We start from the raw sequence: 23,203 nt of genomic DNA on the forward strand, positions 1-23,203 counted from the left end.
GGCCATCTAACGTGCCCCAGACTCTTGGCAAGGCCAAGTGCAATCATCCCAGAGAGATGAGGCTGTCATCTTACCACTTCTGGTGGAGGAAGGCAATGCATCTTAATGGGAACAGCCCTCTCTGCCTGGAAGCCCGCCCTTTTATTTATTAAAAAAATTTTTTTTCCTTATTGTGGTTAAATACCCATAAAATAAAATTTACCATTGTAGCCATTTTTAAGGGTTTGTTTCTGTGAGGGTACCTCTCAGTGGAGCACCCCCATATCCCCAGACTTGGCTTTCTCTCATCACAAGCCCCTATTTAGATCTTCACCAGACAATTGGTGTTAAGTATTCCAGCTGACTTGGCCATGAGCATACTCGTGGAATTAAGCCAGGGCTGATGCGCAGGGAGAATGACAGGACAAGGAGGGGTGTGCGGAGTCTTAAGTTAGAACATTGGATGCCTTTTATCTGTTTTTCTTTTGCCTGAATTCAGTGATTCACGTAGACCCTGGGGAAAGAGGGAGTGTGTGTCATGCCACACAATGAAAGCAGCTCTCTCCTCCTTTTCTCCCTAACGCCTTCAGGCTCAGAGGGACATCATATTTGAACTTCGAAGAATTGCTTTTGATGCGGAGTCTGAACCAAATACCAGCAGTGGCAGCATGGAGAAACGCAAGTCCATGTACACCCGGGATTATAAGAAACTTGGCTTCATTGTAAGTAAGCCGTCCCCAGTAAGCCCTCTCCTTCCAGCATCCTGGGGCTGACCTCAGCCGCATAACTCACGTCTCCTCCGAGCGTGTGGTCTGCTTGTGCCTTACAGAATCGTTTTCACATTTTCCAGATGTTTAGCTCGTTTAAACAGGATCACATGAAAATCTCTTCTGGCTGCAGTGAAATGGAATAACTTGCACAAGTGTGACTAATACTGTGTTTGTTTATTCTGCTCTGATTAAGTGTAACCAAAAGCAGTTAGCCCGGGATGCATCTAGACTTTATTCAGTGTACTTCACAAGATGCTTAAGGATGTATTTGAATGAAGTGGGGAGGGTGGCAACTGTGGGATGGCTCTGAGTATTGAGTTTGGTGATTGGATTCCTTATATACATCGATTTCATATAAAAATCGACTTGAAATTTAGCCACAATGAGATTTATGCAACATACATTTTCGTAAAAGTTTCACCCTGCTATGAATGCTAATATGATGTCTTCTAGATTTTCTTTTTTTTTCAGTTTGCAAGTCAGAACACAGCTTGTCCTAAATATAATCTGTTTCATTCTGGCCTTTACCACTGTCACATTTCCATGTGACCTTGGGCAAATTAAGCTCAAATTATGCAGGTGTAAAATTGGGTTTCCATTTTAACCTTCATCATAAACAACAGAAGTGAGATTTAGGCTTTAGTAATTATAAATTACCAGGCCTTATTTTATAATTGTAAATACTATCTCCTTGAACACACACACAAATATTAAATTTGTACACATTAAAGTCGTGCTTTAGGCGTTATTTGGGAGACCCTGTCTTTGAAGAGAATTGTCTTTGAAAATGTTTCCACATCAGTTAACATGTACTGTTTTTCATTACTGAGTTTTTCATTATTTGCATGTACTACAGTTTATTTAACCAAGCCCTTTTGCTGAGTGTTTCAATGTTTTGAAATCATTAAGATTATGATTAACATCTCCACTATCGTTTTGTGCATGTCCATGATAATGATATGAAGATTAATTTGTGGAACTGTCACTTCTGTGGCATATAGTTTTAAGGCTTTTGATATTACCAAATTGCTTCCCACAAGCATTGAGTATTTTTCACTTGCAGTGGATCAGAGTGACTATGTTTTCGAACCTGTCCAATAATGTTTCTTAAACAAACAAAAGATCTGACAATCTGATGAGTCATTGTTTATATAGTGGTCATCTTAGCATGTCTTTTCTAATAAGAATTCTTGTCAAACATTGTATTTAGCTTTGCAACGTGCTTTGCTGAGGCACTGTGACAGCATTTTTATACCCCCATATCTTATATTTTGACTATGACATTCCATTTGATCTTTTAGTTGGCTTTATTTAAAAAAAAATTTTTTTTAGCAAACAGTTTCATGAGTGACCGGGCAGGTGCGAGTTCCCTGTGTTTGACACGTGTCTGTGATGCATTCAGGCACGTGGGCGGCACTGGCCCCGCCCTCACCCGTTTCCTAGGGATTTAGCCAAGAGGGTGTGGATGGAGCTCACATCCCACCTCACTCCCTGCCCCTTCCAGGTTTCACTTTTGTGTGTTGAGTGAGGCATCTCCAAATCACCTGGGAAGCATTGCAAACTCACCCAGCCTCTTACCCTTAAGTCCTATCAGAGTGGCCAGGGCACGTGCATTGGGGAACGCTCCCCATTCATTCCCATTGCCCTGAAGGAGAGCGTGATGTAGTGTGCACCTGAATTACTGCCATTTCATCTTCCTCTTTCAGCTACTACCTGGATTTCCGGTGTATTCGAACTGCGTGTAGGAAACGCAAAACCCTAGCTCTTTACACCTACTGCCCCCTTCCCCTGGAACTCATTGTCTGTCTGTCCCCAGTCCTGGAGGTTTTTGTCCAGGGCAGTTGGATCCCAGAATGCACCGTGCCATTCCTGGCCATGTGTGTGAGGGCAACTGGGGGAAAAACACTTGGTGGGACTCAGATTACCCCAGGTCTCCAGGAAGGGTCTTCCTGCAGAGGTGGGAGGTATGGAGCATGTGCCTTTGTATTTTCATGCTCTGGTGCTCTGTGAGATCGCCAGCGTATTCCATGAGGCAAACGCTGAGTGATTTTTCTCAATGTAGCTCCATGTGTCTTAACATGTTGTTAGTTCCTGCTACAGTTTAGTGGTCGAGTATAGCTGTCTTTATTTTCAGTGTCAGCCGAGTGTTCTGTTTCATGAGTACTTCAAGGCAAACAATGCATTTTTTAAAACTGAAAGTTAATTTGATGTGGTTTGAAGGCCTTTACCGCTTATGTGGCCTCCTCTCTAAGGGCTTGAAAAGTCATTTCAGAAAAAGCAAAGACCTTGGACAGAGAATAACGGAGACGCAGTGTTGGCTTCCCTTATTTTTCCATGTTCTTTTTTTTAGTTTTAATTCTAGTCCTTCCTCCGAAACTTCGCCCAGGCCATGCTTTTCCATCAGAGAATTGAGAAACTGTAAAGATTAGTTAGGAATGATTCTTAGTGCTAGAAGTGATCCAACAGCTCTGACAAATAGAGACTTCTGCTTTTGAATATCCAGGAAGCCAGAAATAGACAAGCCTCAGTCTTGGGAATCACGCGCTTACTGCGCCACCTAGAGGCCGTTGTGCAAAAGCGCTGAAAGCCGGCCGTGTACATCCAGTGTCTGTCTGTCCACAGAAGCTCTAGATGCAGCAAACCATCCTGATGCAGGACTGGCTCTGTGCTTTCAAAAGACGAATGGTCTTGCCTGTTGACTCCTTCAGGAGCAATCTGGGATTTGGATACTCTTTGGGATCTCTTTGAAGGAAAAGTTTGATTCATAAGATGAAGATTGCGGTTTCTCATTTCCCGTCTCCCGAGTAGGTAGTGTCCAGGAAGTGTGAAATGACACGTTTTTGGAGTTGAATGGGCCTAGAGTTTAATGCCACCTTTCCTACTTACAAGCCGTGGGCCAGGGGGCCAGTTATTTAACCAATGTGAGCATCACTTCTCTCACTTGTGAAACTGGGCAGGTATCCTTCTTGTTTCGAAGTTGTTAGAGGGCCCTGCCTGGAGTGGAGGACGCACCCAGAAGATGGTACTTCCTTTCCTTGCTCTTTGGAGCGCCCATATCATGGAAATCATAGGCAGCTTTAAGAAAGTTTCCAAAGTAGAAGAGGCTGTTGCTCCAACAAGGCAAGAAGAACAGTTTGTTAAAGGATAATAAGCTCAATTCTTTTGGGAAGGCAGATGGACCTCTCATTCCTTTTCAGCACAGTATCCCCACCGAGCAGGGTTTTTCTTTTTTTTTCTTTTTTTTTTTTTCCTGATGAAATAATTCTAGAATATCAATCTAAAATGGCTAGATGGCTTGTGTGGCTAGTCATAACACAGAAAAGCACCTGCTTTTAAAACAAAGCTGCTAATCTCCTACGATCTCTTAGTTAATGATTCTCTAGTGTCACTGTGGACCTGACTTTGTAGTCCCCTGGCTGGAGGAGGGGGTTAGCGTTGTCTGGGATATTAATATTACTTTTATCGGAACTCTAAGGAAGCGTGCATTTATTTTTCCAGGTGATAGAAGGCAGACTCTCATTTTTAGAATGACTTTATTTTGAAATCAGAAAATGCCTATATACAAATTATACCCTGTTGGTTATAATGACCAAGAACTGTGCAAGATGATTTTTATATTCTGTGAAGAGCTGTGTTTCTGAATACCTTTCAGAACTTCTCTCTCTTGATGTTGAAGTGATAGCTTCTCTGTTTGTGAATTTCACCTTAGCCCAGTCTATTGGACAAACATTAAAAAGGAGATGTCTATACAGGTATCCCTCAGAGTTATGCAAGTTCTGTTCCAGACGACCGAAATAAAGTGAACATTGCAGAAAAGGGAATTACATGATTTTTTTTGGTTTCCCAGAGCATATAAATGTTTTGTTTACACTATTAAGTGTGTAATAACATGATGTCTAAAAAATGCATACTTTAATTAAAGAATACCCCATTGCTAAAAAATGCTAACCATTATCTGAGCCTTCAGCAAATCATAATAATCTTTTTGCTGGTGGGGAGTCTTGCATTGATATTGATGGCTGCTGACTGATCAGGGCGGTGGTCGCTGAAGTTTGGGGTGACTGTGGCAGCTTTTAAAAATAAGACAACAATGAGGTCTGCCACATTGAATGACCCTTCCTTTCATGAATGGTTTCTCTGTAGCATGCAATGCTCTTTGATAGCATTTACCCAAGAAGTTCTTTGAAAATTGGAGTCAGTCCTCTCAAGCTCTGTTGCTGCTTTATCTGGATATAAAGTTTATATAATATTCTAAATCCTTTGTTGTCATTTTAAAAATCTTCACCAGGAGTAGAGTTCATGCTAAGGAACTACTTTCTTTGCTCATCTATAAAAACCACTACTTCTCATCCATCAAGGTTTTATCAGGAGATTGCAGCAATTCAGTCATGTCTTCAGGCCCCACTTCTAATTCTGGTTCTCATGCTGTTTCTACCATGTCTGCAGTTACTTCCTCCACTAATGTCTTGTACCCTCCAAATCATCCATGAGGGTTAGAAGCAACTTCTTCCAAACTATTTTGACCTCTTCCCAGAAGGTTTCCAATTTACTTTGCCCAGATCCATCAGAGGAAACACTATATATGGAGCTGTAGCCTTATAAAATGTATTTCTTAAATAATAAGACTTAAAAGTCGAAATTACTATTCAGTCTGTGGGCTACAGAATGGATGTTGTCTTAGCAGGCATGAAAACATTAAACTCGTGACACATCTCCATCAGAGCTCTTGGGTGATTGGGTACATCGTCAAGAGTGGTAATATTTTAAAAGGAATCCTTTCTTAGCAGTAGATCTCAACAATGGGCTTAAAATATTCGATCAACCATATTATAAAAGAGATGTGCTGTCATCTAGGCTTTCTTGTTCCATCTATAGAGCACAGACAGAGTAAGTTTAGCATAATTTGTAAGGGCCCTAGGATTTTCAGAATGGTAAATGAGCATTGGCTTCAACTTACTGTCATCAGCTGCATTAGCCTCTAACAAGAGAGTCAACCTGTCCTTTGAAGCTTTGAAGCCAGGCACTGACTCCTGTTTAGCTATGAAAGTCCTAGATGGCATCTTCTTCCAATAGAAGACTCTTTGGCCTACATTGCAAATCCATTGTTGAGTGTAGCCACCTTCATTAATTATCTTAGGTAGGTCTTCTGGATAAATTGCTGTAGCTTCTACATCAGCATTGCCACCTCGCCTTGTACTTTTATGTTAGTTTATTTCCTTAAACCTCATGAACCAATCTCTGCTAGCTTCCAATTTTTCTTCTGTAGCTTCCTCACCTCTTTCAGCCTTCATAGAATTGAACAGAGTTAAGGCTTTGCTCTGGATTAGGCATTACCTGAAAGGAATGTTGTGGCTGATTTGAGCTTCTGTCAAGACTACTAAAATATTCACCATATCGGCAATAGGGCCGTTTTGCTTTCTTATCATTCATGGGTTCACTGGCGTACTACTTTTAATTTCTTTCAAGAACATTTCCTTTACATTCACAACTTGACCAACTGTTTGGCACAAGAGGTCTCGATTTCAGCCTTTCTCAGCTTTCGACCTGCCTTCCTCATGGAGCTCAATCATTCCCAGCTTTTGACTTAAAGTGAGAGACATGGGACTGTCTTCCTTTTCCTTGAACACTTAGGGGCCATTATAAGATTATTAATTGACCTCATTTCAGTATCGTTGTGTCTCAAGGAATAGGGAGGCCAGAGGAGAGGAAGAGGGATGGGAACGGCTCGTAGCCAGAGCATTCAGAGCACACATATTTATCGATTAAATTCACTGTCATATATGGATGTGGTTTCTTGCTCCCCCAAAACAATTACAATAGTAACATTAAAGATCACTGATCACTGTAACAAATATAACAATAATGAAAAAGTTTGAAATATTGCAAGGATTACCAAAATGTGACATAGACTAAGGAAGTGAACAAAAACTGTTGGGAAAATGGCATTGGTAGACTTACTTTACACAGGGTTGCCACAAACGTTTAATTTGTAAAAAAAACAAAAAAACAAAACAACCGCAGACTATCTGAGAAGTACAATAAAATGAGGTATATCTGTAGTTCGTTTCCTGCTCCATCTTGAACCAAGGTAGATGTTAAAATTGGACAAATTGGGTTTTTTAAAAAATTTTTTTCCTAATTACCTTCTTTTTTTCCCCCTTTAGCTTGCCTGGGGCCAGAATAAACTCTTTTTTAAATAGAATCTATTTCTGTCAATGTACTATGCTTTAGTATATAAAGTTTTGATAAACATTTCTCTTAACATTTTCAAGTTGTCTTAAAAAAAAGTGAGTAAATTGTGAAGGTGGAAAAAGTAATGGGAGAAATATTATTTTAGAATTAAGAATCTCATTTAAAATGTAGGTTTTATTGCATTCTGTTATGGCGAGTCCAACACCTCTCCTGGAAGTGGTTGCTATTGAAAACATAGTTTGTTACTCACAGTTCCTAAGAGCATGTCACACCACACAGGGACACGTGGGGAAGCACCAGGGTTGGTCAGGAGGCAGAAAGAGCAGTGGGGACAAGATGGACAAAAGCCGTTGTTGTGATTTCTCTGGAAAGGCAGTATAAGCCAGCTTAGCATTGGCTACTTGGGATCATCTCACTGGACTCCAGAGCACAGATGCTATCCCTTGTTGTCTGGTACCTGGCCTGGTGTTGAGTAGGCAGGGGGACAGTGGCCCAGAGTGCAAAAGCCTGATACAGGAGTGGATTGAGGTGTGGGATCTGGATTGGTTGGTTTGCATATGAAAGGCACTCCTCCTATCTCTAAGGAATTAGCTAACCCTGGGCAGGTCAGTCCCTCTAACGTGGGCAAGGACCCAAGATATCAAGGCTTCAGAAAATGCAAAAAATAAAATAAAATAAATAAAATAAAATATGAAGATTAATGCAGATTCATGTTAAGGTTTTTAGAAGCTTCTTCTACCTTCTTGGGTGAAAGAAGATAATTGTGCCTAGTTAAGCAAGTGTAATTAGGCCTAATTACATATGCCATGCTTGGTGTCGTTTTAATGTATTTTTTCTCAAATACAGATGGCAGAGAATGAAGTGAGATGCATATTTGTATAGCTCGCCCTGGATGTCTGTTCGTGCCCCTGTTTCCATGCCTCAGAAGGAGGCGTCCTAGTCTAAATGCTCCTAGAATTCAACAGTTACTGTGAGAGTGACATGGAGATTAAGCTTGGGCCCTGGATTCAAGTTGCCCAGGGTTGGCTCTTACCCTCCACTCACAGGCTGAGTGACAGGCAGGCTACTTGACATTTTCACGTCTCAGTTTTCTTATCTTTAAAATGGGGCATAATAGTGATCTCCAGCTATAGGTTTGTTGCATGGATTAAATTAGGAGATACTTGTAAATCATATAGAACAGTGCCTGGCACACAGTAAGCAGACTATGAATTTAGATGCTATTATGATGATGTGACAATTACTATTAATATTATTGTTGGACTGTGACAGGGGAATTTGAAAGTGAGAAAACACATGGTTCAAACTAAGAGTTAAAGATGAAAGAGCGACATGTGCTCGGGAATCTGCAAATGATTTGTCACGGCCAGTGTTTATGGGCAGAGAGAAGTAGAGTTGGCTTTGCAAGTGAAGGACAAGTTATAGGCAATTTTAAATTCAAAAGAGTTTGAAATATAGTCAACTCTTATTATTCATGGATTCCGTATTTGCAAATTCACCTATTTTGCTAAAATTTATTTGTAACCCCCAACTCAGTTGTCATGGTGCTTTCATAGTCATTTGCAGACATGCACAGAGTGACAAAACATCTGAGTTGCCCAACAAGGCGCATGAGGACAAGCAAGTCGACGCCCTGTCTTCTTGTTTCAGCTCTTATATCATAACAAGTGTCCCTTTCAGTCCAGCCAGGGCCACGCTTCTCGAAAATCTGTGCTTTGTGTTGGTAATTTTGCCATTTAAAATGGCCCCTAGCATAGAACTGATGCTGTCTCGTGTTCCCACAGGTCCCAGGCTGTGGCGTGCCTTATGGAGAGAATGTGTGTGTTAGGTAAACTTAGCTCAAACATCAGTTATAGTGCTGTTGCTGCGAGTTCAATGTTAATAAATCAACAGTATATATTCATTAAGGTGTCTTTATATAGAAACACATATTAAAAAGGTTATGTATTGATTGGTGGACAAAAATCTTATGACTGGAGTCTCAAAGGAACTGATCCTGTATTTCCCACTAGGAAGCAATGGTTCAGTGTTTGTTAATTCAGCGTTTGCGATGACTTCATAGAACGTAACTATAGGAAACATGGAGAATCGAGTGTCCTTTAAGTGTCTGGGGAGCTTTCACGCAGGGGTAAGCCATGGGGAGAAGACTCCCAGGCTGTCCTAGGCTCAGCAGTCTCCTAGCCACCTGTCCTGTAGGTGATAAGTGTGGAGGAGAAAGCCGCCCTTCAGTAGCTCGAGGCACATCATTTGCTCAGGACAGTCATGGGGGGGAGGGAGTATATAACCCACTGTGATTCAACTCATTTATTTGAAAGCCAGAAGCTGCCTTGAAACTGCCACTATCTCAAAATACCATGTCCCTGAAATCCAGTGAATGTTCATTATTCAATCAGTTTTCATTCTAAAATCATACTACATAGAGGAGAAGTCGGCTTGTAGTGGACTTGGCCTGTATTTTTGCATCATTCCTAACAGGGCTTTCTCATAAGGTTTTGTCACTCAGAATGTGATTCAGTCCCTTGAAGTACAAAGACAGCATTAATAAGAGTCTAGAATACCTGTGTGGGAATCGCAGAGAGTCAATTTTGATGATTACCTAATTTTCATGGTGTTCGTCCATCTTCTGCAAGAAGGCATTTCTGGAAACCAGAGGGTAAAGCAGATGTTTTATAAAGTGAATCACTTATCCCCATAAAAATGATTTAACAATTGGGATAGTATTCTTACCAAGCACTTTGCCTTCAAATAGTTAAAGATATGACCCACGATCAATAGGTCATAAAGGCAAAAGGACAGCTAGTATTTTTTTTTTATAAACTGTCAGTTTCTGAAATTCTCTTAAGTTGTAGCCGCATGATTCAGGAAGTCCCATTGCAGGCTGGGGTGCTCCGCCAGGAAGCTCTGGCCAGTCCCAGCCAGTGCACCCAGCACCAGCCGATCCTTTCCGTCTGAGGGACCCTTGGGGGACATTTGGCGAAGGGATTACCAGTGTCCTGGGACAATCTCATCTCAGGCTCAGCCCACAAAGACCCAGCATTTACCTGCTGCGGATGCCACCCGAAGCAGGTGAAAGGCACACGTGTCCTTACTCTCTGACAAGGGACACGTGAATAATTGTACTTGTAAGATGTGTTGATATTTTTAAAGGCAATATCCTGGAGGGAAGCTTTTAAAAACAAATGACGGACACCTCATCTTCGTGACGATATTTGAGCTTTGTTCTCCTCTTGTATTTTTTACTGTAAATGATGTTACCCTTAGGTAAAAATTTCTCAGGGATAACTCTGGAAAAGACAGGCTTCTCAGCGCCTGTTTCCCCCCCGCCCCTTTCCTGTTCAGCATCTGTTGTTTCCCCTGGAAGGACATTCAGCCCCTGTTAGAGCTGCATTTTTCTGGTCACCAGGGGGCGCTCCTGACCAAGGCATGTGTTTGCTTTTATAAAGAGCAGCTCCCCTGAGCTTGACAAGGTGAAGGACTTAGCGGGGTCATTGTTAAAAGGGTTCCGGAGAACCCTGCCCCAGTTGAAATCTTCTACTTTCCAGTTTTAGCTTAAAGCCCGCGAGAACGATGTCCCCTTTCAAGCATGACTGTGGCAGAAAGAGGCACCTCTTAGAGTATTGTGCACACTTTCTGGGCGTCCTTTCCGTGTACCTGGAACTGTGGAGCCCAAGGGCACCACCCAACAGGTTCAAGGGTGACGCGCAGGAGATGGGGGCTTTGGAACGCAGCAACAAGTCACTTTTATTTCAGGCTAACAGCATAGCTTTGCTGAGCACAGACCCTGGGGCCAGACTGCCTGGCTTTGCACCCCAGCTCCGTCGCTCATCATCTGTGTGGCCTTGACAATCTGCCTAACCTTCCTATCCCTCAGTATCTTCATTAGTAAGTTCCTACTAATAGTCATAGTTCCTACCTGCAATTGCTATGGAGATTAATTAGTTAATACATATCAAGTTCGTAGAAACACACCTGGCACTAAGAAAATTTTAATAAAGTCTAACTATTGATATTACCGTTTGGATCTGACAGTTATAATGAGTCTGGGGTCTGCATTTCCACCCCCCCCCGACTCACCCCTCAGGATGACTGGGACCATCCTCCATTTGACCATCCCCAGTTGGGTCAGAGATTTGAAATATGTAGATTCAAAAGTAGAGCTAATCCTGAGGGGTGACATGTCCCAAAGTCCATGAATTCTAGAGAATTCTAGAGGGCTTCGGAGCACTTAGCAGGGCAGGAATTTTATACCCCTCAAAGAACGTCTTTAATGAAGTGGTGGTCCTTTCTCCTCTGCCTTTTTGCTACTTAGGAGCTAGCGTGCAGTCCTGTCGTTACATAAGTCCTTATAGATCCAATCTGTCGTCGGCCTCTGCTCCTGGGAGAACTTTCAAAAGGAGCGGAGGGTGGGGGGGAGCAGCCTCAAACCCACAACATAAACCAGAGAAATCTTGCTGTCCACCACAGAAAGCACTTTTCAGGTGGCTGACTCCATCCAGGATAACCCTGTAGAGTGCCTTGGGTACAGGATGGAATGGACCAGAGTGTGTGCGCAGTTATGGGGTCCTGGTACCTACGATGTGTTGGGAGCTTTGAGCACCTCGTCCTGTTATGCTTTGCTGTCACTGCCTGGCCTTGCGAGTCTGCCCCTGGTAGGATTGTATCAGGGGACCCCTGAGAACCATGCTGGCTCTTCTGGGGTGTGGGCAAGAGGGTGCGGAAGTGCCAGTTCAGAGGCTCATGAGGCAGTTGCCTGCTTGCTGTTGACAGCCATCAAACAGCCCTCCATGAAACTAGCATGACTTCTGTTTTCATCCTCTTTTCCTTCTTTCCAAATGGTCCCCGTTTGGCAATGTATTTAAAGCTCTGAATTTGGGGTGATGTGACCTTGGGAGAGGAGGTGCCAGGATGACATCCGGACCTGCCTCATGTCTGGGAGGAAGTAGTTCATCCTCCGGGAGCTGGCTTCCTGGCATGGGATTCTAATTCTGGGGATGGCATTTTGTACGTGTAGGAAGACTGTCAAACCTTTCCAATGGGAAGGGACAGGCACCAACTTGAGAATAACGCGGTTACATAAGAACTGTCCTGGTGGAGGCATCTTGGCACGCTTCCTGTGCTTGTTCATTTCAGACAGGAGAGGAAGGGGAGCAGGAGGAATTCTCCATGAACTCCTGCAAACCTGTCAACTTTCCAGTGAGAAATGACACACACCCCTGAGACAGCTCTAGAGACAACCTAGTTAAATGGGTGATGGGTATTTACAAACCCTTTGCTTTCCTGTTATGCTTGTTTCTCCCCTTCAATTGTTTACCAAAATGATTAGCCTGCTGAGAATATATAATTTTTAGGCGGCCCATAGGGCTTTCCATTCGTTTTATATGGATAACAAAACAGCTGCTGCCATCACCCCTACCAGTCGCAGCATATTGGGTGCTTCTCGGGACCAGGGCCAAGTGGCCCCCATGTAGTATCTCATTTCGTCTCTACGAGGCACGAGGTACAGCTACTATGAGAGATGAAGAAAATCAACTTGAAGAAATTAAAAACCTGCCCAACGAGACTGCTTTATTTTGGCTAGACAAGGAAACGCTTGCAGACTTAATGTCACTTCTTGAGTTGTTTGGCCAAAGGTACAGACGGCAGCAGAAGCAAGGTGGTGAAACAGATGAATGTAACATATCTTGGCGTCTCTTTTTCTGGCCTCCAGGTGCCCCATGGGGGCGTGCAAAGCCAGGACACTCTCTGCTCCCGTAGGGTCCTGCCAGGGTTGAGAAACCCCCCAAAGGCTGTCTCCACGGAGGGTTTTCCCTCTCAGGATGTTATCCCCATTATGGAGGCCACACACCAACTATCCGCCTCTCCTTAAGAGAACAGGTACAGGCCATTGGCGTCGCTGGCTCTCAAACCCCGCAGGAGCAAGGCCGCATCTTGTCCCAGGGGAGAAAGCAGAGTTGTGCTATCTTGTTCTTGCTTCCAGTTTTCCAGAGTCCTGGAAAGCTTTCCCAAGTGCTCGGGGCCAGTGAGGGGCAGCGCCAGCGCCTGGCACCTTTTTCTGCTTGACCCCCGTCTCCCACTCGGCCTCTAGGCTGTGCTGTTGAAGGAAAAATGAAACAGCTTATTTAGTCTCTGTCTGCTCTCTCCATGTTGTCCAGTCGTTTGAATGTCGTTGGTTTTGGTTCTGCGTTTCCTTTGCCCTGGGGCGGAGCCTCCACCCCTCAGAGATGCTGTCTCTTGACCACAGTGATGCTCTCCTAGCTCCACAGCCAAAACGAAGTAAAAAAGGAAAGGAAAGCAAGTGCTTTGATGATCGAGGTCCCGAATGCGTCTCTTCCCTCCTCCATGGAAATCCAGAATTGGCCTTAATTCTCTGCCTTCCATTGTTCCTGAAGCCTGATATTAGCAACTGGATCTTGCTTCTCTCGACCATCCCGCCCTTTATTATATTTACCTGAAATGTAATCCTGTATGTTCCTTCTTAGCTCTCTGGAAGGAGTCTCCCACGTTCCCACTGCAGCCGTTTCTTATCACTCATGAGCATTTGGGGAAATAGGACAGGCTGGAGAGTGGGGAACAGGAAGAGGGAGACGCCTGCGGTTTGGCTGCTGTTCTGGAGGGACCCACCACAGAGGACATTTGGGGCCAGGTCTCTTAGGAGAAGAGCCATGCCAGCCCTTGCAGGTAGAAAAGCTGGGGGAGGAGGCACATTCCTCCCTAATTTGGGAGGACCCTGCGAAATCAAGCAACTCTGCATGTAGGAGGGGACAGGCTGAGGCATGGGGGAGGCGGGCAGCCGTGATTTCTACTGTGTGGTCTGGGTGAGACCCCACCGGTCACCTGCAGAGTGCCTTAGTAATAATAAATCAGACCAACGAATAGGGCCATGTTGGAGTTTAGTCTAGAGCAAAAATAAGAGACTAATGAATTGATTCATCTTTTCACTGCAACCGTATCCTTGAGTCGGTGTTTATGACTCTTCGATTCATAAATGTTAATGATAGTAAGGCCCTGTGTGAATCAACGTCTAGTCACAAAATGGACCCGGCAGAAGCCAAGGTCTTCCTGGAACTGCCTTGGAGCTCCCTGTCCCTCTGGGCCTCCACACACACTGTTCCCTCTGTTTGCACTCTCTTCCCTGCTCTCCCTCTCCTCCACGCCTTCTGCGGTTCTCAGCCCAGCCATTACTTCTAGTGGGACTTGTTATATTCTTAGACTAGAAAAGGGGTGTGTGTGTGTGTGTGTGTGTGTGTGTGTGTGTGTGTGAGATACCAGGTAGAAGTTGAAAGTGCCCTTGAAATTCCAAAAGGAAGTACAAAGAATTTGTTTGAGGCACCCATGAAATTATGTCATGGGGACTTGTGGGGTGAGCCTGAAGAACTGGGAGTGTTTGGATCAGAGGAGAAACCAAGGGACCCGCGTGAATTATCTGTGATGGAGGAGAAGGCCCATGGGCGACGAGCAGGGAGTGGAAAGCTGACTGAATGTGAAGAAAATGTTCCCTGGGTGCCAACCCATGGAAGATTGGGTACTGGGGTGCCTGGATGACAGTTGTCGTTCTCTTATTAGGAGATTATGCGGTTGCTCGGTCACTTTGGTGGCAGTGTAAACAAGATGACCCTTTTGGTGTGTGTCCTCTCCGCCTCTTTTCTCGGCAGACGTGGGGATGTGGTAGGACTTGTCATGATGGGAATGTTGTTATAGAGCTCAGCTGAATACCCAAGGTGGGTTCTTCTCAGGAGGGCGTGTGTAGTAATTCACATGTTTACTTGTGTGCACGCAGTGTGCACACGTGTGCATGCACAGATGTGTGTACATGTGTATGCCATTGATGATGAGAGGAGCCTGGGTGGCCTGGAAGCCAAGAACCCTCCGATTTGTTCATAAGAGCTTGGAAATGAAACCGATGCTCTTCCCACAAAAAGCCACCCGCATAATCCTATATTTAACGTCTCCTAGTGACTCAACGCTGTTTAGATAGTACTGCCCTATTTTCAGTGCTGGATATGAGTACACTGTGGAAGGCTGCTGGTTACCAAGGGGGTTCCCCCTTGAAGCCCCGGGTCCTGCAGGGAGCCACCCTGAGTGGATCTGACAGAGCCTGTGGCCCTGTCATCTGCTGCCAGCCCTGAGCCTGGCAGAGCACATCCTTACCTGGAGCCATTGAGGGCTCCATTCTTTCTGCCATCTGCTGCTGCAATAACATCTTTGCGTTTTCATTCAGTTTGCACGTCCACCTTAAAAATCATCTCCACCTTAAAAGAGGTTTCTGTGAAAATGGCGCCTGGCAGGAGCGCAGGGAGCCGGGGCCTTAGTTGAAGAAGCATCGCTTTGTGGATGGTTCATTGTAACCGTGGCTGGTCCAGGGGCCTTGAGTTTGCTCCGGCTCCCAGGCCTTACTCCTCATGTGCCTGTTTTCCCTTCCTCGGGGGGGAAACGCAGGGGACGGGGGTCAAGCCCTCATGAAGGCCTCGGCAGGTTCACCAGGTAGTGCAGACATGGTACACGGATAACTGTTTGTCAGGCTGAATTCTTTCAATCCCTCAGAAACCCCCACCCCCACCCCCAGGTCTGAGCATGCATCTGCAATGTTTAGTTTTGATTTTTGAAACTTGTACCCTACGAACTTTTTCTCTCCACTCTTTATTTTTTTTTTAAGATTTTTATTGGGGAATTGGGGGGATGGGAACAGCGCTGGGGAATTGGGGGAAGGGGAACAGACAAGTTGCTGTCGTTTTGTTCTTCAATCTAGTTGTGGAGAATGTTGCTTCACTGGCCCAAGTTGGCACCATCATTGCGCTCTTCTCTGGTGAGGCAGATCAGTCGCCGGCTTCTGGACGGCCGCTCACTGCGGTCTCCACTCTTTAATAACATTTTTCTGCTAATCCATGTAACACATCCCTCCTGAGGAAACTTTGGAGAGGAGAGGGAATTGTGAAGAAGCAAAGCGAAGACACAGGAAACCACAAGGAGACCCCATAATCCCACCCTCCACAGGCAAACACAGCCTCTGGTTACTGTTTCCTTCACTGCTTGTTCTATGAACTCTGCTCTTTACGTAGTTGAGATGACATGTTCAATTTTCATACGTCACCAGTAAACCTCGATAAGAATCATGTGTAATGGCTGGATAACATTGCATTAAGTGATTGAACCATTATTTATTTAGGCGTTGTCCTGTATACTTAAGGATTTAAAAAAAGATTACCAAAAAATGGCTCAATGAACATATTGTGCATAACTCTTTGTCCTCATTTATCTACTTCGCAGAGATTATTAGACTCAGGTCAAAACGTAAGGAGATTTTTGAAACTCTTCATTTATAGTTTTATTTCTAGTTTCTATTATAAAATTCTTCCTGCTTTCCATGAAGTGGGTTATTATTCATATTGTATCTAACCACCTTATTTCAATTCTTGTGTTTTTTTAAACTAACTATTTTAATTCTGAGAGCAGGACATACTTATTGCACAGGATTCAGAAATATAGATAACCAAAATAAAAAGATAAAAGTCAGCCATATTCCCCCACATATACATAAAATATTGCTACGATATTAGTGCGTACCTTTCCAGATATTTTCTAGTGATTTGTGATGGACTTAAACAAATTAAAAAGTTTCAGCAAAGGAGGTTGATTTGGGTGAATGTTTTAGTCTAAGTTTGCTATATTTTTGTCCGATAGGGAGTATGGTTTCCCAGGCTGTGTTAGGTTTTTTGGCTTTCACTGTGTAGAGTAGTTCATAGAGACCTAAATCCATAGGCGTCTGCAGTTGTAACACCAGCGCCTAGAATCAGACCAGCTAGGTATCCAGAGAAGATGTCTCCAGCCTCTGTCTCCCCACATCCCTGACCTCTGAACCACACATACAGGAAGCAGACTCAGAGAAGCCTAGCTGTAGACAAAAGACCTGAAATGAGACCAGAGCTGCAGCCCCAGAAACTGTTTGCAGTTCAAGCACACACAAGAAAATCATCTACTACAACAAAGGAAACAGCACTCATTGGAGAAAAGTAACGGAATCCAGAAACTCTGCAGCTTAACATTCCTAATGCCTGGAATACAGCCCAGCATTCCCTAATATATGAGGAACGAAGACACGATCTATGAAATCCAACTCCACGACGAACCAAATGTTGAAACTACCAGACGAGGGGTTTCAAATGACCATGCAAACTATGCACGATGGGAAAAAAGGCAAACCATGTTTTTAATGAATGAAATCTTAGCAGGAAAAACTAGAAGTCTCAGTAGAGAAACAAAAACAATAAGAAAGAGCCAAATGGAAATTCTTGAAATAAAAAATACAATTTCTGAAAATCCTGGTATATAATAAGTGTTTTGTAAATGGAAATAGATATTATGATGTCAGCACAAGGGTAACGCATTTTGTGCTTATGTTATTACACTTTTACTAATGAACTAGAAGCAGACAGGGCGATTATATTCATCTTTGTCATTTTCTAAACCTTGTTCTCTTTAGCCTTGAGGGGAAAAAAGTTCTGGAATGTAAGTAGTCAGGTAAGAACGTTGAGAGAGCTGGGGAACTCCTCTCTCTTCCGTGTCGCCTCTGTGCTTTTTGTGCACCCTCAGTGTTCTTGCCGTAGAGTAAATTCCAGTTCGTCTTCTTATTTGTCTCTCTCCTCTGACGGGCCCGAATAATAAGAGGTCAGCTTCTAGGTCTTCCTTATCTCTTTCCCTAATAGAAGTTGAATGAGTCATGTGCTCAGTGAATGAATAAAGCTTCTGGGCCCCTTAGTCCCTATTGTTGTCCCCCAGCCTTTTTCTCGTAATGGTCATGTCTTTATTGCAAATGGTTTAGGGTGATTTCCAAGAAATTGCATTAGCTTCTGAGTCAATATTATTTACCAGGTATACAGGAAGAATGTTTGCCATGTTTTCTTTATAACCAGGCTTTCCTTCTGTATACCTTATTTAATCACTGTAAAAATGAAGTGCCCGTCACGACAAATAGACCTGCCCCCCTCCCCCCACCCCTGCATCCCTGTGCTGTGTCTTCTATCGTGTTCGCAGCTTCAATTCCTTTATTAGTCCGTCTGGGCAGGTTTTATGATGTCCATCCCGAAAATATTCCCCTTTCAAACGGTACCATAAAAGTGTGTCTAACTGATCACTTTGACCAAGTGGTTATTGCATTTTTAAAATCTCGCTTTCATGCATTATACCCTTTTGACATTTTCTGTAGCGCTTTGAAGGAAGAAAAAAAAAAAGAATAGCAGACATATGAGCCCGCCTTTCTGGATCACCAAGCCTCGGGGAGAAGGAACACCTAGGAACTTTTCGTCTCCTTCCTCTCCTGTGTCAGGGCCTCTCCTGGGTGCTGAACATCCTTCATTGAATCTGCACAACTAGCTTGTGAAATAGATGCTTTGCCCCTTATCTTTACCTGAAAATATTGAGGTTAGATAACCTGCCCAGAGTCCCACAGACAGTGAGGATTCCCCGATCACCGTGTCTCACGCCTGAGCCGCTGTTGTTGGGCACGAAACCACGCGGCGTCTCTCTGACACGAGAGGCTGGGAGAACTCAGGAAGGGAACTGAGGAGTGGCGGCAGTGCAAGAGTGAACTCCCTGTGTCATAGTCATCATTTTTAACCTTGTCCCACCGCGAAACCAGGTGAGGGACCTCGTATTGTATACAGCCCCCCTTGTGGCCTGAGAGCCGCTACTGCCTCTGTCTATCTCACTGTCGAGGGCGAAGTGGCATGCCAGTGAAGAGCTATGGGATTGCTATGGGCATGCACCCTACAGTATGTGCCACTGCCTAAAACACACCAGGGCGCAAGATCCACGCCCCCGTTCAACTGCCTAGAGGGCGACACGCCCGTCTTCACTGCGCTGCGCCGATTGCCGCACGAGCCGCCAGGGGGCAGCATCTGCACGTAGTGGGCCGCTTGCTGGCACGCGGGGCGTGGGCGTGCTCTCATCACAGCTCCCTCAAGCCTGTAACTCTTCACCTCTATCTTCCAAGCCTCACGACCCAGTCTTAACCGGGCAAAGTGAATGCAAACCTTTTTTTTCTTCTTTTTTTTTTTTTGAGGAGGAGGAGGGCAGTGAGAAGAAGGAACTATAGCTTCATGTATTAGCATACTCATTAAAATACTTGGTACTTTATATGAAGGGCTGTGTTGTGTGTATTTAGAATTCTCTCTCTTACTGAGAATACCCATTTCCTATGCCAGGGCTGCAGTGCTCAATGTATATCGCAACCACAAATTAATCCTTATTTTCCTAAAGAAACAAAACACCTCAGTGATTGGCAAGCATGGGCCACGCGCGGGACAGCAAGCGCTTTCTGTAAGACCCGCTGTCCAAAGTGCTGACGTTAGAGTCAGCCGACCTGCTTTTAAGCCCTAGTTTAGACACTTAATTAGCTGTGGGACCTTGGGCAAGTGCCTTAACCTCTCTGAACAGCACATACTTATCTGTAACATGAGGATTATAATACATTCCTGTTTTCTTTCATTCAAATATTTTTTGAGATTTTTTTTTTTACACAGGTAGAACATGGTATTATGCCTGGGTATAATGGTTTTTTTTTTTTTTAATATATCTCCCAGTTCAGTTTCATATAAGTTGGCCTATTGTTTCTGTAACTAAGTTTGTATTTCTGTCAAAAGCCCTGGCTAATGCTGGGAGATTCAAAGGTAAGAAAATCTGGGGCACACAATCGCGCCCCCTCAGGTAGTGCCAGATTGTTGAAGCTGTGAAGAGTGACTGGGGAGTCACCCACAAGGGCAGCAGCCTGTGGGACACCTGCCCCAAGGGGTGAGGGGGGGTCCTGGTTCTCCGCAGCTTGGCCCGGGTGTGGGAGGAGTAGGGGGCTATGTGTCTGTCGGTCCTGAGCGGGAGTTCTTAGGACCAGGAATTGGCCCTTGTGTAGGGAGCCCCTCGGTGGCCACTGGGCATGTTTATACTTTGCCATCTGACAGGTTGTGCCTGTCGCTTGTTGCTGTTTTCCGTTTGGGCAAGTGTGGCCCCTGGAAGATGGGGATTCTGGAGACATCACCGGGTCTCTTATTATTTTTGTTTTTATCAACTTGAAATTCAGATAACATAAAATTAACCATTTTAAAGTAAAGAATTCATTTAGCACATTCAAAAAGTTGGGCAACCTCCCCCTCCCCTATCTAAATAGTTCCAAAACCAAAAATGATTGTATTTTTAAGCCTTCATTTTGATAGAATTTTGAACTTAGAGAAAAGTTATCAGAATAGTACAAGGAACACTTGTATAAGCTTTAGCCAGATGCACATGTAATTGCCCCATTTGCTCACTGCTGTGCTCTCCCTTTATGTATATTGTATGTTAAACATAATATATACTATATGCATTATGTATAATATATACATGTAAAAAATGTACAGGCAGAGGGTGCCAACAATGTATATGCAATTTAAGAAAGGAAAAAACTATTAAAACTGTAATACACAATATATACCAATAACAAAAGATGAATACAAGTCACGTTTCACTTTTGCAATTACAAGAGGTGCTCAAGTGGTTACCATCAGCATAATTCTAATACACCTTTTTCCTTTCTTAAAATGTGTATACAGTTTTTTGGCACCCTCAGTAGTGGAATGTTGTAATGTTAGCATCTTACATGATCACAGTATGTTTATCAAAACTAAAAACTAACATTGTCACGATACTGTTAACTGCAGAGTGTGTTAGGATTTTACTGGTTTTTATACCAATGGCCTTTTTCTTTTCCAGGAACTCAGGCTGCATTTAGTTGAGAGATTTCATGTCTCTTCCAACCTGTGATAGATACTGTTTCAGTCTTTCCTTGTTTATAATGACCTTGACATTTTGTACTGAGGTGTAGTCAGGTTTTTTACAGAATATTCCTCAATTTGGTTTTGTCTGATATTTTCTCATCATTAGACTGGGGTTATACTTTTTTGGAAAGTATGACAGAGATGCCGTACCATTCTCATCACATCATAGTGGGGTTAAGCATTATCTTTGTTGACTTTTTAAATTTTCTTATTTTCTTCTGCTGTTTTGCTGTTTTAAATACCCCTTTCAGGTAGTAAAACCACTTTTCAAAATGGGATGTGTGCTGTGGATCAGTCACTGGGTTGTTCATGTCCAGTCCTTAGGTCCCCTTTATGGTTTTCGTACGACATTGAGTATCTCTGTGAAGGAATATCAAATCAGAGCGTCCCTTCCTGGTTCTCAAACACTTTCAAACTTTTGCCACTACCTTTGCACCACTTTGCAAAGTGTGCCGAGGGTCCTGGACAAAACATACCGAAACTTGAGGTTTCTTTTAAGGTTATTTTTGACTGGAACTCATACATTGGAACAAATCCTGCAAGAGAAATGTAAGTGGTTAGGTGAGTTCTGCGGCACCCAACTCCCCACTTGAAGCCTAACCTTGACTCCCTAAGTTTCAGAGAGGGGGGTTATTGGCTCCAAAAAATCTGTGATTATTTCAGAAAGCTGATTTTAATCCTAATATAAACCTCCCATTCAAATATAGGGAATAGCACAAATGTGAATTTTATCTCATCTCCCTTTACTCCTAAACTTTTAGGCCCTAGAAATATTAAATGTAGACAGCAAGCCCAAATGAGGAAAGTCCTGAGTAACCCACAAGCCACCATCGATGTGTGACCACCAGCAGCTAAAATTGTCATTCTCAAGCTGTCTTGAATTAGTGGCACACTTTAAAGTTTTTCTTTTATATACTGAGATGTAATTGATACATTGCATTATATTAGTTTTGAGGGCATGACATCATGGCTTGATATTTGTATACATTGTGTAGAAGTCTTTCTAGTAATGCCCCCTTGAACATAGATTGACAGAAATAAAATAAACCACATCGCCAAAGGAAACAAATACATAACTTTTTTTAATAAAGTTAACCTTTAGAAGGAAGGTCACCTTTGTTTACTTCCTAAGAGTTAATTCTAATTATGGTTCCCAGAACACTTTCTAAACTATTGTGGGATACCCTGAATATCACAAGTTACCTATACTTCCATTTGAGGGAATAAAAAAAAAAGAGGAAATGTAATTTTCTTCAGCTTCGCAGAACGATGGAAGCAAGCAGTATGTCTGTGCCACTTGTCTGCACGTTCTTATGCAGATGATGTATTTAATTGCTGAGATTTCCTGCTTGATGTGTGAATGTGTTTGGCAACCACTGCCACAGAGTTGAGTATCATGAGCTTTCACAAACCACATATGTTCGGAAGGTTTGCTGATAGGGTCGAGAAAAGAAAATCTCAGATCTGCTGCAGCCGACAAGTCTTCCGCTAGAACATGCTATGTTTAGAGTACTGATTATTGAAGATTCTAATACAAAAGGTGATCTTTTATAATTCCTTGAAGCTCTTAATTTCAACCCCACTGAGATCTGTCCCCTCCACCTTCTGTCTAGTTTTGAACATGTAATGTCTGTTTCTGAGTGGCTCTCTTCCCCACTGGAATATACATCTACACGCCTTCCGTCGACTTTTTGATGGCTACGCCATTTCCATACTTTGCCATTGAGCTCATACTCCTTATTGGTCAATGTCAGTATTGTCTGACGTAGATTGTATATTCTTCTAAAAGCTGTGAACGTTTTTTTTCTACTTTTCAGTCTTTCATTTTTCTTTCAATTTTTGTTTATTGCCCAAACATCATCATAACAGTAATAAGGAAACAAAAGAAAAATCAGTTCTATGTTCTCATTATAATGAACCAGCTATTTTTGTTCTCCGTTCTTTCTACTTTTTGATCATACATGTAAATATTCACATAGCTGTAACACTAAAGGGCAGATTATTCTCTGTTTTACTTGAGGGGTTATGGGCATTTTTTTTCACATTGTTACATCACCATCATCCTAATGACTGTTTATTTCATTGAGTTGAGGCACTGTCATATATTTAGATATTTTAAATTGTGGGACATTCAGTGTTACAGTATTTTTCTACTTATAAACAGTAACCTTTTGTGCATCTTTGTTCTTATAGCTTTCTCTTGCCTTTTGAATGATTTCACTGGGATAGGTCACTGAGCAAAGTGCTTGAAGATTTTCATGGTTCTTAGGCTCTATGCTGTGTTTTGTTTGTTTGTTTTTAGCACAGTGTCATTTTTTTAAGAACACCTTTAGTCAAGGTCTTGAGATAAGGCAATGATAAGGAAGCTTATGTTGGACATGGTCTCCTTTTTTTTTAAATTAAAGTTTATTGGGGTGACAATTGTTAGTAAAGTTACATAGGTTTCTAGGGTATAATTCTGTA

The 23,203-nt window shown here is 43.0% G+C and overlaps 1 protein-coding gene across 9 annotated transcripts in view; it reads left to right on the plus strand.

Moving 5' to 3' along the window:
- The window catches only part of ELMO1 (engulfment and cell motility 1), a 501,394-nt gene that overhangs the window by 187,966 nt on the left and 290,225 nt on the right, over positions 1-23,203 (plus strand). For all 9 annotated transcript variants that reach the window (XM_019655709.1, XM_019655707.1, XM_019655702.1 and 6 more), the window contains one exon: positions 570-701. In XM_019655709.1, coding sequence (XP_019511254.1) covers positions 570-701 — 132 coding nt within the window. The remainder of the gene's footprint in view (positions 1-569; positions 702-23,203) is intronic.

Source organism: Hipposideros armiger, unplaced genomic scaffold (genome assembly GCF_001890085.2).
Source record: "Hipposideros armiger isolate ML-2016 unplaced genomic scaffold, ASM189008v1 scaffold_244, whole genome shotgun sequence".
Lineage (NCBI taxonomy): Eukaryota > Metazoa > Chordata > Mammalia > Chiroptera > Hipposideridae > Hipposideros > Hipposideros armiger.